Below are 17,622 nucleotides of genomic sequence, written 5' to 3' on the forward strand. Positions count from 1 at the left end.
TCCAAAGTGCAGTGAGCAGGTAATAAACCTGAAATCAAGAAATGCAAGGTTTCACTCATGTCCATTATAAGTACAACTTTCCAGTATTTACATACACATTGCATCATATTCAAATATCAAACATCAAATATCAGCAGCAAATGAAATCTTGAAACACATTAATAACATTCAAAGTAGCAAATCCCAAGCATTTATACATGTCTCAAAGGCAAATCTGATATAGCCCAGCAGCAGCCCCAATAGCCTCTGTCTCGCCAAAGGAAATACAGCTGGACTACAGCTCCCAGAAACCACTGGGCAAACCAGGAAGTAGACATCCTTGCCACAAGCTGGCCAAACAATCAAACATTCCAAAGCAAGGGAAAGAGCAACCTGAACAAACATTTAAAGCTTCAGAAAGATGGTCAAACACCAAATCCATCTCCGTTAACAACATCACAATATCAATATTTAAGTTTAGGAGCATGGAGACAATGAAAGTTCTAAACGTATACCAAACAAACCCAAGACTTATCATTAGCTTTACCAAGTAGACCCAACAGCACAGCAGTAGCCTACATGACAGCAGATGACAAAGCCAGCAGAAAGTAAGAAACCCAATAAAACTCACCAAGCAGCCGGACACCAGGTGAGAATGCGGACAGGTAACCAATACAACTGAAATCTCCCGCTTCCTTGTCAACCAGTCAAAAGGGTCACATGGGCACAAAGTGCAGACACTACTTAAAGTGACAGTGCTCATTAAACTAGCCTAGCGACCAAGGACGTATCGGCCTTTTAGTCAATGAAACCATTTTATCCCTTAGAGAGAAATAATTAAAAAGAAATTAAAGAGAAGAATTAAAGAAATAATTAAGGAAAAAGAAAGATGAAATTGGACAAATCCACAAAACACAACACTCATACACACTACTGAATCACATTCATTTAAGATGCCTGTGTAGATTCTGAATCATCCAAGGTAGTTTTCTCTGTCAACTGGACTGGGTTTCTTCTCTTGAAGATGTTTCGCCTTCTATCCAGAAGGCTTCTTCAGTTCAGAAGTGAAGAAGCCTTCTGAACTACGACTGAATCACACTCATATAAACACACTCATACACACTAATGAATCACACTCATATAAACACACTCATACACACTAATGAATCACACTCATAGAAACACACTCATACACACTAATGAATCACACTGATATAATCACACATTCATACACACTACTGAAAGACAGTCATATAAACACTCTCATACACACTACTGAATCACACTCATATAAACACACTCATACACACTAATGAATCACACTCATATAAACACACTCATACACACTACTGAATCACACTCATGTAAACAGACTCATATACACTACTGAATCACACTCATAGAAACACACTCATACACACTAATGAATCACACTCATATAAACACTTTTATACACACTACTGAATCACACTCATATAAACACACTCATACACACTAATGAATCACACTCATATAAACACACTCATACACACTAATGAATCACACTCATATAAACACTCTTATACACACTACTGAATCACACTCATATAAACACACTCATACACACTAATGAATCACACTCATATAAACACACTCATACACACTACTGAATCACACTCATGTAAACAGACTCATATACACTACTGAATCACACTCATGTAAACACTTTCATACACACTACTGAATCACTCATATAAACACACTCATACACACGACTGAATCACACTCATACACACTACTGAATCACACTCACACACATGGCCGAATCACACTCATATAAACACTCTCATACACACGGCCGAATCACACTCATATAAACACTCTCATACACACGGCCGAATCACACTCATATAAACACTCTCATACACACGGCCGAATCACACCCATATAAACACTCTCATACACACGACTGAATCACACTCATATAATCACACTCATACTCACTACTGAATCACACTCATATACTCACACACTAATACACACTTCTGAAACACACTCATAAAACCCTCTCATACACACTACTGAATCACACTCATATAAACACACTCATACTCACTACTGAATCACACTCATATAAACACACTCATACTCACTACTGAATCACACTCATATACTCACACACTAATACACACTACTGAATTGCACTCATATAAACACTCTCATACACACTACTGAATCACACTCATATACTCACACACTAATACACACTACTGAAACATTACTGAAATACTTTTCCACACTACTATTGGAATGTTATTCCACTGTAATGTAAGTATTTTTCCTTTTTCTTTCTGCCGTTCTATCCATATTTTCATGCCCTTTAATTTGTCCTTGGTAGGTTTGAGCTAATTATTGCATTTTAATCACTGTTATTTAATATAGTTGTCCTTTTTAAAAGAATCACTGACCAGACTTTTCCATATCATAAGGCAAAACACCCTGAAACATCGGCTCTGTTCTTCATAAATCAACTTGGAATTTCACTAATTTGGAGCCTTTTCCTGAATTTTGGAATTCTTTGCTATTCATGGCCTGAGCACACACTGGCAATGAGGCACTATTGGATTTCAAATGTTTGGCTTTTCTTTTTTTTTTCTCCAATAAATTACATCTGAGACAGCCCGACGCTGCTTGAAAACACTTCAAATTGCTTCTCGCCAAGGTCAGGTGTGACATTATTTATCTTCTGGGGACCAGGTTCGGATATCCAAAAATCTCCTTTACACCACCTATATAATTCATTGCCTCTATTTATACTTGTTTATGCCAACGATCCTTCTTCCCCCCCAAAATAGCTCAAAACAAGGCAGACTCTGAAAACAATTGGTTTCTCGTCAGGTCGGAGGCATCCCATATGTTCAGGGATGTAAAGGGCAACGCTGTTGGAAGACAGTGTGGTTGTCATGAAGGAACCCATGAAGACACTATGAAATGAAGCACCACAAGCATCTGGACACTAAACAAAGGCACCAGAAGGTAGAAGAGACAGGAAAGTCTGTTGTCACAGGAGGCTTTGTTCAAAAAAGCTCAATCCCAAAGCAAAGCTGCTGTTCAGGCCAGCAGGATCAGCCAAACCAAGGGAGAATTTGCCAAAAACTGCATGGTGAAAGTTTGTGATGGGGTATGCTTAGAATAATGCTACGCAGCTTTAAATGTGAGCCCAAACCCAAATAACATTCTTGAACCTCATTCTTGCCCCCAGCGATGGAATCTATCGTGGACACATCATGTGTTTTCACCAGAGGTTGAGATCGCGCAGCTTTGAGGAGGTCGTGATCAGTGTTCAGCCGTTCTTCTTCCCCTCGGTTGGACTTCAAGTGTTACTTTTCCCTGCAAATGTCATTTTCCACCAGGTTCCACGTGGATGCTCTTATTTATGTGGCTGCACCGCAGTTCTGCTTTGTGGATGTGGAGGCCGACTGTCCGCTGCTCTTCTGGACAGGTTCTCTCCTGTAGCGACACATGTTGCTGCCATGTATCATGAAGACAAGGAAGAGCTGAAGCTTTAGAACAAAAGGCTTTTATTGAAGCTCATTCATGTTTCTACAGGAGTGTTCTCAGCATCTCCAAAAGCCCTTCTGATGAAACTACCGCAGCCGTTCTGAGTCCCGATCAAAGTCTCTGGATCAGCACAGCGGAGGCCCCACCCCCACCGTTGCAGATGGCTGCCAGTCCGTACTGGCCGGCCTCCAGGTTGTGGACCATGTGACCTACAATTCTTGTCCCCGACATCCTGACAGGAGAAATCCAGACTTTATTCATCCATTTCTGCTTTTTTGAACTGGCTGTTTTGGTTACTCGGTGACCGTTTCATGAATAATCCCAGCAGATCCACAGTTTCTTACTGGGACAGTAATTCCAGTTTCTGGTGTGGATTTACTGTCCCAGCAACAAACTGGAACAACAAATCCACACCAGAAACTGGAATTCTGGGTGACATCATCAGGCTGAGGTTTTTACAAAACAGAGCATTTTCTTTCAAACTAAACCAATCTTTAAAGGCACCTTCTCCATCCAACTACACTGATCTCAACGATAATGGCACCAGTTAAATGCAGACATTTGTAGCCGCTCTCGTCTTCCAGAGCCTGGAGGTCAGTGACGACTGGAGCATCAGTTCCCACGAAACAAACATTGAACTTTTTAGGCTTTCAGATGCAGTTTCCTAAAGATCCAAGTCAGAAACTAAGATCCAGTCAACCCCCGATGAAGAAGGGGCGCTCAGCTCATGTCTAAGGTTAATTAGCTTTGATTAAAACAATCGGCTGCCTCTCCAATGTTGCTCCACCAGAAAATAATCAGACAAGACAGCAGTGAAACAGTCACACGCTTGTTCTGAGTTGGAGAAGAAGTGGAAATATTTTAAATACTGTCCAAATGTTCCGGATTGGTGAGAGAACACTGGACGGCAGAGCCCAAACAGCAGCTACTAAATGAATTCTAACTTCCTGAAGGAGACCTCGGAAGGTTCTTACCCGATGGGGTGTCCCAGGGACACAGCGCCGCCATTGATGTTGACCTTTGCAGGGTCAAGGTCCAACATCTTGACATTAGCCAGCACGACCACACTGAAGGCCTCGTTGATCTCCCACATAGCGATGTCTTCTTTCCTCAAGCCTGCTGAATCCAGGACCTTTTAGACAGAGCGCGCACACACACACACACACACACACACACACACGCGCACACACAATGCTAAGCATGATTTAAAGACAAAGTGTATTTTCCTGTCCAAATGGTGTGAGAATTCATTTCAAAGATGTAGATAAAAGAACAATAGAAATATACCATTCTTATATCGAGAAAAGGAAATTAAACTAAGTACAAATGTAGAACAAAAGGCAGCAAGCAGGGAGCTGCACTACCAGCCGTCGACAGCAGATGGCGGTGTTGGCTACGCTGCCTGCAGGCGTTTTTATGGTCTTGGGAAATTTTCATCTCTTTACTCCACTTAAAACTCAGCAAAATTAAATTATGAAGCACATTAAAATGTCCTGCTCACGAGATCACCTCGACAAATGTGTGTTGAGGCCAAAAAAGCCTCTAAAATCTGTCCAAATGAGCCTCTTCCAATCAGGTGTTGGAACAGAGGCCCCCGCTCCGATTGGCAGAAGCGTGGATCCACCTCCTGTCACGGTGAGAAGGTGCTCCTGAGCTCAGGCTGAGACTCTCACCTTTGGTACAGCGTACGCAGGAGCAATCGGGAAATCAACGGGTGCAACCGCAGCATCGGCAAAAGCTGTAAAACAGAAGAGGAATCAATCAGTGAAGCACCGATCGCCGCCTGTAGAGACGTCTGGAGAAGATCTGCTGTCTCCAACACAACAGCCGATCTGGGGACGGAACATGACGTAGCACCAGGATCCAACTGAAACGCCTTTCCTCCAGCTCTGCCTCGACAGCCATGGACACCCTGGAGGGGGCGTGAGCTCCAGCACGCAACGTTAGCGCTGAAGCTTACAGACAATCCTGGCCAGCGGGCAGACACCCAGCCTCTTCAGGGCGTCGCCGGTCATCAACACCAGCGCAGCCGCTCCGTCGTTCAAGGTGCTGGCGTTGGCCGCCGTGACGGTGCCTGGACACACACAGGGGCAGCGGGTCCAAACAAGCTCCCTGTGAGAGGGACGGGATGTGCGCCATTACCATCCTCCTTCTGGAAAACGGGCTTGAGTTTGGGGACTTTGCTGAAGTCCACGCGCCTCCACTCTTCATCTTCAGACACAAGCACATCAGCCTTGCCTGCGAGACAAGAGGACGATGATGGAGGGACGGCTGAGGCTCCGGCGCCTGGCTCCGGTGCTCCTCACCTCTCTGAGGAATGCTAACGGCTACAATCTCTTTGGCCAGGACTCCGGCCTGGTGTGCGGCTTTGCTGCGGCTGTATGAGCTGATGGCGAAGTCGTCCTGCTCTTCTCGGCTGATCTGGTTCTTCTTGGCCGTGTTCTCTGCACAGTTGCCCTGTTAAAGACAGTCAAGAGAAAGAAAAGCCCTTTTTCCCAAGATGCAATTCACTCCAGCGCTTCATTTTCAAGACCAAGCTCGTTCGGACGCACAAACGGCGACACAAAACTCTGTTGAACTCCCGCACACTCACACACGATGATGATGATGATGATGATGATGATGACACATGATGTCACTCTTTATAGAACATCTAGATCTGAAACACATTTCTAACATGACGCGTGCAGCTCACTCTGCTGGGAGAGGGTTGTTGGTTCCAGCCCCAGCACGGACACAACATGGGAGGTGTTCTGGTAGAAGGAGGTGGCAGAACAGCCTCATGGCACTGCTGAGGTGCCCTTGAGCAAGGTAACAGAGCCACAAATGCTCATATATGATGAGCTGGTGACCCATCCATGGGGGACCTGCCTTCCCCCATACGGGATGAAGGGTAATAATGTAATAATGACAACAACAACAACAACAGTAATAATCACCGTAATAGGCAGGCAGCGAACACATCTTTACCATGTGGAATTTGTTGTAAACGTCAGTGAGTCCATCTTTGACAATGAGATCTTCCATTTTCACTCCTCCATAGGCTGGACTCTCTCTGGACATGACATAGGGGACATTGGACATGCTCTCCATGCCACCTGCCACCATCACATCCTACACAGGACACACACACACACACACACACACTAGCTTAGCCTTCCAGCTATAGCTAAACTTGTTTATCTGTTGGTTGAACAATGAAAATATAATAATGACATTTACAAGATGGAACGTTGAACCTTTATCTTCAAATCAAAATCAATTCACTTGAATGATCAGCGTCCGTTACAGAAACCCAGAGCCTGACCCCAACAGGAAGAAACCTGGAGCAGGACCAGGCTCGTGGGGGCCATCCTGTCACTAGCGTCCTCTAAATGTACCAATTAGCACGACTTCATGTTGCTCTATTAAGAAATGTTCTGATCAGTAGCGCTGAGAGGTGACGTTAGCTGCTAGCAGAGTCCGGCATCCAGGGCCAGAGACGAGAGTCGGGACAGTGAAGGTGTGAGGAGAGCGGGACGTACCTGGTGACCACACATGAGGCTCTGCGCTGCCATCATGATGGCCTTCATCCCAGAGGCACACACTTTGTTAATAGTTGTTGCTGGAGTGGCGAGTGTTAAGCCTGAAAGATAAAGCACGGTGCGTTCTTTAGCGCTCAACAGGGGGGAGCTTCCAGATCAGATCTGACTGAACTGGGCCCGTTCATCTCCTCACTGCTGGTCTACGAGCACCACTAAAGGGCCCTCTTCTGTTTCCTATCCTGGGCTGTGCTCTCATCAGTTCTGACTGTAAATATGGGACCGTTTCTTCTAGTTTTGTGTAGAGACATGAGCTTGTGGTGCGCCACACCTGCACCCAGCAGGGCCTGTCTGGTGGGGGCCTGGCCCTCTCCGGCCTGAAGCACGTTCCCCATGTAGACCTCCTTCACTTCTTCAGGAGCAATTCCTAAACACAACACCATGAAGCTGGAACATGTGCACGCCCAGAGAGACCCAGAGGTGCTTCAGCCAACCAGCTGCACATACCTGCTCTGTCGACGGCCCCTTTAATGGCCACCGAGCCCAGCCGGGGGGCCGGCACCGCGGCCAGGCTGCCCCGGAAAGACCCCATAGGGGTCCGGGCCGCGCTCACGATAAACACCTCCTGGAAGGACAAGTCCAGTTAAGGATACGCGCGAACTACTGGGACATTTCGGCTCCTCGGACTTACGTTGAGCGACGTGCGCGTGGAGTAACTTTTCGCGAGGTACCTGTAAACCTGCAAAGGCAAGAGAGACAATGAGCTCGAACCCTCGTTTTGGGGTCCCCAAACGCAGCCCGTGCTCGCAGAACACGGCTAAAGGCTCGAATCCCCCCATTGACGCTGCGTCACACGTTGACCTGAGCATTTATGGCGCAGTTCTGGATCGTAGCTTTGACCCAGTCAAGGACGCTGCGCAGACAGAAACACTCGTCGCTGCTCTGCCCTCGGAGCCGGGCCCGGCCCGGCCCAGTACGGGGGTCCACCCAAGAACACATCAAAGTTATGCTTCCCCACTGCTACTCACCAGGCCTTTACACTTCCGAACATGCATGGTGACTAAAGCACTGCTCGATGACATCGTGGACGACAACATTGGAGACACCAGGGACCGACTCGGGGCTGCTGAAGCATCAACCAATCAGCGAGAGCTGGATTTCAAACGTCATCGCTCACGCTGAACTCTGGGTATTGTAGTTCTACATGGTGAAAGCGGCGATGCCGCCAAACAAGCTTAAACAAGTTATACACGACATATGCTGTTTACTGTAGATAGATAGATAGATAGATAGATAGATAGATAGATAGATAGATAGATAGATAGATAGATAGATAGATAGATAGATTATTAACATTTCCTTAATGTTTCATTCTGACACATAGAGTGAGTGAATGAGTGAGTGGATGAGTGAGCAGATGAGTGAGTGAGTGAATGAGTGAGTGGATGAGTGAGCAGATGAGTGAGTGAGTGAATGAGTGAGTGGATGGATGAAAAGCCAAATCTCACAGCATCATTCACTACTCGATCATTATGTCCTGTTGTCCACATCATTAGCAAGTCAAACTTGAGTTACAGGAGCCATACCAAGCAGAACAGCAAGGGGGCGCCACACTGGCGTGAAGATGGACCAGCCAGGGAACTACAGTTGGTATTTCCAGTTTAGGCCAGTTTATGTCAGCAGCCATACACATGTTTTATAGATGAGACCAGCCAGTACAGTGTTCATTAGCCTTTAAAACATGGCATCGCAGAGACCCAAATAAAGGCTCTGTGATCATGCCCCCCCGCCCTTATCCTGGATGTCCTCTGAGCTAAATCCAGAGTTTGGAGTGTTTCCCCTCCCCCAGACAGCCGAGGGAGTGTTGAGGGCGTGAGTGTTGTGTGACTGGGCTAACACCTCTGTGGTCCGAACAGAACCTTGGGTCAGCGCTGCGCGTTACAAATGACCTCCATTTGTCCACACACACACACACACACACGCACGCACGCACAAACACACACACACACACACGCACACACACACACACACATGCACGCACATACACACACACATGCACAAACGCACACACACATGCACACAGACACACACACACGCACGCACAAACACACACACGCACATACACACGCACACACTCACACACACACGCACAAACACACAGACACACACACGCACGCACAAACACACACGCACGCACACACACACACACACACACACGCACGCATAAACACACACATACACGCACACACACTCACACACACACACGCATAAACACACACGCACGCACGCACAAACACACACACACGCACACAGACACACACGCACGCACAAACACACATACACACACACGCACACACACACACACACAGACGCACACATGCACACACGCACGCACAAACACACACACGCACACTCACACACATGCACACACACACACACGCACACACACACGCACGCACAAACACGCGCACACACACATGCACACACACACACACACACACACATTTGTTTTCACATGACACTCCAACCGTCATATCAGACTTTTCTAAGAACCAGCTGAACACTGATGGATGGAAACTCTTCTTCTCCACTCATCATCACCACTTTGGCCTTTTTATTCACACTTGTGTTCCACGTGTACACACAGTCGGTCCACAAGTGTGTTGAGAACATTTTGGTCTTTCCACTCGGGTCAACACGGGTCCATCTGATGTTCCCACCGTCTTCATCCCACCGACCCAGTTGCAGCTGCGCTGGTCTACACACAACTACAGCAGCAGTGAAGTCTCCTGCACAGGACAGCTGCTGGATCCACCTGGAGAGTCCAGCAGCAACGAAGGGAAAAGTGTAAGCTGGTTTTGGTCGGGACAAGAATAGTCAGAGAGGCTGGAATCATGAAGTCCATCCCTGGGATGAAAGGGGAGGTCAGGTTGGGGATTACAGCAAAATGTTGGGTTAGTGGAGACTGGCCTTTGAAAAGGAAAAGACAAAAAGAAACATCTTGAGATGTGTTGAGGAGTCTTGTTGTTGCATGTGGATGAGTAGGCCATGATGTAGTGGGGGGCGGATCCATGAAGCACTTCAGAAACAGCAGAATTTTAACGTCAGTTCTTAGCAGAAGAGGCAATGCAGGATCTTCAGGACTGGCCTGGTCAGGGTTCTCCTGGGCCTGGTCAGGGTTCTCCTGGGCCTGGTCAGGGTTCTCCTGGACCTGGTCAGGGTTCTCCTGGGCCTGGTCAGGGTTCTCCTGGGCCTGGTCAGGAGACCTGCAGCAGTGCTCTGGATCAGCTGTAGGCGTTTGAGTGATTTTTGGGAAATTCCAGTGAGCAACTTTTGCAGTCGTTCGGCCGGCTTGGTTCAAATGAATGATCCAATTTCTCAGAGTGGGAATTAGAAAGGAGGCTGGGGATTCATTATTGATATGATGCTGGAAGCTAAGGTCAGCATCAATGGTGACACCAAGATTAGGAACAAAGTCGCAGGAACAGAGAGGGAAGGGTTGTTGGGATTCTCCAATTTTATGTCTGTTTTTTAATCATCTTACTGTAAGTGGTTTTAATGGTCATCTTTAATCCACCAGGTGTGGGTTCATCGGACGGTCAGTAGGAAATAACATCAAATCCACTCATCCCACAGACACAAAGTGAGCCTAGCTTCAGCGGAGGTTAGCTTCAGTAGAGGTTAGGTTTTTGATCAAAAAGAATTTTAAAAACATGTATTAAAAAAGCACAAACAAAATGCCAAAGTGACCAACTTTATTTGCATTTGTGGCTCCGGGATTAGAGGATGATGCAGGATCATGGATAAATGACACAAGAATGTGTTAGAATTTCCTCATTTACCCTGAAAGCAAGTCTAAAAATTAGTACATGTCAGGAAGTAGTTGTTGTCTAGGAGACGGAACAGCTGCTTGCTCCCCATGCTGTACTCGAACATCACACGTCCACTGTAGATGTAGGCAAAGCCTGCAGAGGAGAGGACACCTGTTAGACTCCAGGACTACGACTCCAAACGGCTCCACATGATCCTCACCTCTGTACCCAAACGCTGCCGTCACTTTTCCAGGGATGTCAGGAAAAGTCAGGTCAATTCTCTTGGGAAATCCTTCGTCCATTGTTTTTTTGGCCTCATCATATCTGGGGAACCACAGACAGGTATTAGACTCTTTCATGCTCCTGTTCAAATGAAGCAATGATAGTGTGCTAGTTTGCTAATTGCACACCTGTATTGCATGTTGCCGGCAAAAAACAAAATCTTGCCAGACTGTTCATCATAAAGGGCTGCGTCTATTTTTCTGACTGTCATTGGCAGACCAAAAGTGGAGATTGACTTGGGATAGCCACTGACAGGATCATAAGCTCTGAAAGCCCACACCTGACGGTCTGTGATGAGAGACATGAGGATTAGTTACTCCTACTTTGGAAATGCTGACGGATTCAAAGACAGAGACAAGTTTGCACCTTTAAAGAGGAAGACTCTATCTGATTCCGGATTCTCAAAAGCAGCATCAATGTTGACAGGAGCACCACGCCAGAAGTTGGCTATCAGGCTCTGCTGTGGTAGGTCACTCTGAGAGGGGCGACGCCAGAGGAACCTGAAACCATCCATCATCCATCAAATGATCAACAGTGTGAATCAAAGTAGCCGCGGCGTCCGGATACATCATGTGAGCGGCTGTTATACAGCGAGGGCCTCACCTGCCCTTGAAGAAGTACATCTCCCCCCTCAGAGTGGTGACAGCATCCAGGACCAGATCTGAGTCACAGGCATCAGGCGTGGTTGGACGCGTCACTCCAGGATCCACTGGACCTTTAGGGTTGGGGCCTGGGCATACATGAAATTATAAACTCAAATTTTAAATTCATGTCAGAAAGAGCTGTGTTTGACCGAAGCAGCTTTTACCGTAAAGAGACTGAATCCCACTGACGTCATCTTGGGGGAGAACAAAAGTGTCCGGGTCATGGAATGTGTATACTGGGAACATGAGGGCACCAGGATCTTGTGAGTGAGACAAGCCCAGGGAGTGTCCGAACTCATGGGCCGCCACCAAGAACAGGACATAACCTGTATCAGCAAAGACAGACTCAGAAGACCGTCCCAACTCCTGACCGTCACACTCACCCAGCCGGCACAGTCCAGGTGGACGGGAACGCGGGACACTGACCTTTTTGTGAGCGGAATGTGAAGAGCTCGTCTTCATCAAAATGAGCATCTCCTCCAATGCCGGGGCCTGGAGAAAAGGCGTGGGCCAGAATTCCATCGGGGCCATCAAAAGGGTAGGAATCTCCATGGTCTAATAAAAAAATATCAGCACGTCAGGTGTTGCAGCTCATTCATATGCAGATGGGACGAGTGAACGCAGCACGAGGACGAAGTTGCCCCCCTACTCAGTCCTTGTCATACTCACACTGTCCTCCAAATAACACCTTGATGTCAGGGTCGCTGGAGACCTTGCTGAACCTCAGTGGGGTAACTTTGGCCCAGACCTGCAGAGCTTTGTCTATGGACTGCTCAATCTCAGCTACAGACATGTCTGGGCTGTAGTTCTCTATCCTGGAGGCCAGGAGAACACACAGATCACCAACCACACCGATGTTGACATGAGGTCTCTTTCTGAAATCCACTCACCTGTAAGTGAGGTGGTTTTTCTTCCATTTGAGGTCATTTCCAGAAATGGAATAAGCACTAGTCTTGATGTCTGGGACTCCACAGCGAGGCTTGCTCATCATCTCCTTTGTGTCAGAATCCAGTCTCCCGGTGATCTCTAAGCCAAAAAACCCTTGCATCTCACGTAGCTTCTGGCTCAGAGGGCTGATCCCACGTCTCACCACTGAGCCATTTTCCTCTTTGAAGTTGAAAAATGTTCTCAGATATTTCTACGGAGAAAAAGAAGTCCTTGATAAACATCAAACATGAACATCTCCTTCACCTGTGTCTACTTCTGTAAGGTCTTCCTAAAGCAGAAGTTCCACATGAACCAACAACACACCTCTGCAAACTGCTCGTCGAGGTTGGTTCTCTGGGGCAGCGGCACACAGAGGACCGTCAGCACCGTCAGCACCAGGACCAGCAGGACGGCCAGAGAGGGCTTCATGTCTGTCTGTCTGTCTGTATGTCTGTCTGTCTGTCTGTCTGTCTGTCTGTCTGCCTGCCTGTCTGTCTGTCTGTCTGTCTGTCTGTCTGTCTGTCTGCCCGCCTGCCGCTGCTCAGCTCTTATAGAGGCTGAGCACAGAGGAAGTGGATCTGCTGCCAGGCCATATATGGAAGACACAGGAAGGTCAAGTGATCTTACAAACAAAATAACAATTGCAGAATGTACAAATTCAACTTTCAACTTTATTTGTCCCCAAAGAGCAACTGGTTTCGCAGCAAGACAGGCAAAAACACACAACAGAACCTGGTGGTGGTGGTGGTGGTGGTGGTGGGGGTAGGCACTGAATGTTAAGGCATGGAGAATAAGGAATGGCAGGTTGATATTACAACCCCGATACACATTTACCGATACAGTTCAACAACCATAGTAATAAGAAGAAAAAAGATATCAGACAATACATGAGATAACCAAGATCAGTACAATAGTCAGAACCATGAAAGACACCGTCAACACCTATGGCACCATCATCATAATCACCAGCACATCAATACCCTAGGTGACCATCATCATCCTCATTTACAACAGTAGTCACAATAGATTCCAATGCTGCTATCTACCTCCTGGACCTGAGTTTAGGAGGAAAATGGCAGCAGGAATGAATGATCTCCTAAATCTATTGCTCTTTATAGCAGCAAATCTGAACCAAGACCCAGACGGAAGAATCTGGAACTCAGAGTGAAGGGGGTGGGACCATCTGCTAGTATAGATTTGGTCTTCCTCAGCACCTGTCTATTATACAAGTCAGTGAGGCTACTTAGCAGACACAAATTTTACTACTAACCTTCACTATATGGGTGGATGGATGGATGATGGATGGATGGATGATGGATGATGGATGATGGATGATGGATGGAAGGATGGATGGATGGATGGATGGATGGACGGATGGACGGATGGATGATGGATGGATGATGGATGGATGATGGATGGATGGATGGATGGATGGATTGATGGATGGTGGATGGATGATGGATGATGGATGATGGATGGATGGTGGATGGATGATGGATGATGGATGGATTGATGGGTATATTCATGGAGGGGTGGACGGTGTTATTGACATGTCGACCTCTATTTTGAAAGCACTTCCTGTTTGACAAGAATTGAGCGCAGTGTTTCCTGAGTGCTTTTGTAACAGACAGCAGTGAAAGAGTCACCATTTCTTCATCATCGTCACCATTTCTTCGTTATCATCACCATTTCTTCATCATCAGCACCATTTCTTCATCATCGTCACCATTTCTTCGTTATCATCACCATTTCTTCATCATCAGCACCATTTCTCCATCATCATCACCATTTCTTCGTTATCATCACCATTTCTTCATCATCGTCACCATTTCTTCATCATCAGCACCATTTCTTCGTTATCATCACCATTTCTTCATCATCAGCACCATTTCTCCATCATCATCACCATTTCTTCGTTATCATCACCATTTCTTCATCATCGTCACCATTTCTTCATCATCAGCACCATTTCTTCGTTATCATCACCATTTCTTCATCATCGTCACCATTTCTTCATCATCATCACCATTTCTTCGTTATCATCACCATTTCTTCATCATCGTCACCATTTCTTCATCATCAGCACCATTTCTTCATCATCATCACCATTTCTTCGTTATCATCACCATTTCTTCATCATCGTCACCATTTCTTCATCATCAGCACCATTTCTTCGTTATCATCACCATTTCTTCATCATCGTCACCATTTCTTCATCCTCTTCCTTATTGTGAGAGACGCTGCAGCAGCCTCACACTGGAGTTAGACATATGGAGACAATGTAGTGTGCATTCATAATAGCAGTAGTAGTTGGCTCCGCCCACACAGGTAGGGGACATTAACGGTTACTAGAACACCTGTAGGGTGGAGGGAGCGTGTGGACAGAGTCCTCCATATCAGCACTCTTGGAGGGTCTCTGGTCCAGCTGTTGACCCATAAAGAGCTCCCAGTGGGCGACTGGGCGAGGGCCAGTGTGGAGCCCAGGCTGGTACAGAGAGAACATGCAGACAAGCTGACCTTGAACCCAGAACTTTCTTGACCTGAGCTGATGATGCTCCTGCACCACATGCAGCCAGAATGATGGATCATCAAGTCTTCATAAAACCAGGCTCAACAGCATTCTTACTTAACAATCAGTTTTACAAACCTACCTGTCATACGAGGGAAACTCTTTTCCTCCTTTACTCAGACTATTTACAGCTGCAATCAAGTTAAAAATCAGATAAAACCACAAAGGAAAGGTGTAACGTTTGCAGTTGTAGGTGCAGACTGCTGGAGGACAACGTGAAGACCCTAGGGTTAGGGTCCAGGATGACTGATGGGTTAGGGTCCAGGATGGCTGATGGGTTAGGGTTAGGGTCCAGGATGGCTGATGGGTTGGGGTCCAGAATGGCTGATGGGTTAGGGTCCAGGATGACTGATGGGTTAGGGTCCAGGATGGCTGATGGGTTAGGGTTAGGGTCCAGGATGGCTGATGGGTTGGGGTCCAGAATGGCTGATGGGTTAGGGTCCAGGATGACTGATGGGTTAGGGTCCAGGATGGCTAATGGGTTAGGGTCCAGGATGGCTGATGGGTTAGGGTCCAGGATAACTGATGGGTTAGGGTCCAAGATGACTGATGGGTTAGAGTCCAGGATGACTGATGGGTTAGAGTTAGGGTCCAGGATGACTGATGGGTTAGGGTCCAGGATGACTGATGGGTTAGGGTTAGGGTCCAGGATGACTGATGGGTTAGGGTCCAGGATGACTGATGGGTTAGGGTTAGGGTCCAGGATGACTGATGGGTTAGGGTCCAGGATAACTGATGGGTTAGGGTCCAAGATGACTGATGGGTTAGAGTCCAGGATGACTGATGGGTTAGGGTTAGGGTCCAGGATGACTGATGGGTTAGGGTCCAGGATGACTGATGGGTTAGGGTTAGGGTCCAGGATGACTGATGGGTTAGGGTCCAGGATAACTGATGGGTTAGGGTCCAAGATGACTGATGGGTTAGAGTCCAGGATGACTGATGGGTTAGAGTTAGGGTCCAGGATGACTGATGGGTTAGGGTCCAGGATGACTGATGGGTTAGGGTCCAGGATGACTGATGGGTTAGGGTTAGGGTCCAGGATGACTGATGGGTTAGGGTCCAGGATGACTGATGGGTTAGGGTTAGGGTCCAGGATGACTGATGGGTTAGGGTCCAGGATGACTGATGGGTTAGGGTCCAGGATGGCTGATGGGTTAGAGTTAGGGTCCAGGATGACTGATGGGTTAGAGTTAGGGTCCAGGATGACTGATGGGTTAGGGTCCAGGATGACTGATGGGTTAGGGTTAGGGTCCAGGATGACTGATGGGTTAGGGTCCAGGATGACTGATGGGTTAGAGTTAGGGTCCAGGATGACTGATGGGTTAGGGTTAGGGTCCAGGATGACTGATGGGTTAGGGTCCAGGATGACTGATGGGTTAGGGTTAGGGTCCAGGATGACTGATGGGTTAGGGTTAGGGTCCAGGATGACTGATGGGTTAGGGTCCAGGATGACTGATGGGTTAGGGTTAGGGTCCAGGATGACTGATTGGTTAGGGTTAGGGTCCAGGATGACTGATGGGTTAGGGTCCAGGATGACTGATGGGTTAGAGTTAGGGTCCAGGATGACTGATAGGTTAGAGTTAGGGTCCAGGATGACTGATGGGTTAGGGTCTAGGATGACTGATGGGTTAGAGTCCAGGATGACTGATGGGTTAGAGTCCAGGATGACTGATGGGTTAGAGTTAGGGTCCAGGATGACTGATGGGTTAGGGTTAGGGTCCAGGATGACTGATGGGTTAGAGTCCAGGATGACTGATGGGTTAGGGTTAGGGTCCAGGATGACTGATGGGTTAGAGTCCAGGATGACTGATGGGTTAGGGTCCAGGATAACTGATGGGTTAGGGTCCAGGATAACTGATGGGTTAGGGTCCAAGATGACTGATGGGTTAGGGTCCAGGATGACTGATGGGTTAGGGTTAGGGTCCAGGATGACTGATGGGTTAGGGTCCAGGATGACTGATGGGTTAGGGTCCAGGATGACTGATGGGTTAGGGTCCAGGATGACTGATGGGTTAGGGTCCAGGATGGCTGATGGGTTAGGGTCCAGGATGACTGATGGGTTAGGGTTAGGGTCCAGGATGACTGATGGGTTAGGGTCCAGGATGACTGATGGGTTAGGGTCCAGGATGACTGATGGGTTAGGGTCCAGGATGGCTGATGGGTTACGGTCCAGGATGACTGATGGGTTAGAGTTAGGGTCCAGGATGACTGATGGGTTAGGGTCCAGGATGACTGATGGGTTAGAGTTAGGGTCCAGGATGACTGATGGGTTAGGGTCCAGGATGACTGATGGGTTAGAGTCCAGGATGACTGATGGGTTAGGGTCCAGGATGACTGATGGGTTAGAG

The 17,622-nt window shown here is 47.3% G+C and overlaps 2 protein-coding genes across 2 annotated transcripts; both read right to left on the minus strand.

Moving 5' to 3' along the window:
• Nucleotides 1-3,522: 3,522 nt before the first annotated feature.
• Nucleotides 3,523-8,203, minus strand: acat1 (acetyl-CoA acetyltransferase 1). Its single transcript, XM_003976083.3, has 12 exons — nucleotides 8,069-8,203; nucleotides 7,732-7,779; nucleotides 7,548-7,665; nucleotides 7,372-7,467; nucleotides 7,044-7,144; nucleotides 6,490-6,633; nucleotides 5,826-5,976; nucleotides 5,662-5,757; nucleotides 5,480-5,593; nucleotides 5,193-5,257; nucleotides 4,494-4,651; nucleotides 3,523-3,751 (listed from the first exon to the last, which is right to left on the minus strand). Exons 1-12 carry the CDS (start codon nucleotides 8,135-8,137, stop codon nucleotides 3,631-3,633), a joined length of 1,281 nt encoding a protein of 426 aa, XP_003976132.1. The 5' UTR covers nucleotides 8,138-8,203; the 3' UTR covers nucleotides 3,523-3,630.
• A 2,591-nt stretch (nucleotides 8,204-10,794) lies between these two features.
• On the minus strand, nucleotides 10,795-13,134 carry mmpf1 (collagenase 3-like). Its single transcript, NM_001280032.1, has 10 exons — nucleotides 13,030-13,134; nucleotides 12,669-12,916; nucleotides 12,448-12,593; nucleotides 12,205-12,333; nucleotides 11,943-12,104; nucleotides 11,738-11,864; nucleotides 11,501-11,634; nucleotides 11,263-11,422; nucleotides 11,073-11,176; nucleotides 10,795-11,005 (listed from the first exon to the last, which is right to left on the minus strand). Exons 1-10 carry the CDS (start codon nucleotides 13,132-13,134, stop codon nucleotides 10,896-10,898), a joined length of 1,425 nt encoding a protein of 474 aa, NP_001266961.1. The 3' UTR covers nucleotides 10,795-10,895.
• Between the last annotated feature and the right edge of the window lie 4,488 nt (nucleotides 13,135-17,622).

Source organism: Takifugu rubripes, chromosome 15 (genome assembly GCF_901000725.2).
Source record: "Takifugu rubripes chromosome 15, fTakRub1.2, whole genome shotgun sequence".
In the NCBI taxonomy this organism is placed as follows: domain Eukaryota; kingdom Metazoa; phylum Chordata; class Actinopteri; order Tetraodontiformes; family Tetraodontidae; genus Takifugu; species Takifugu rubripes.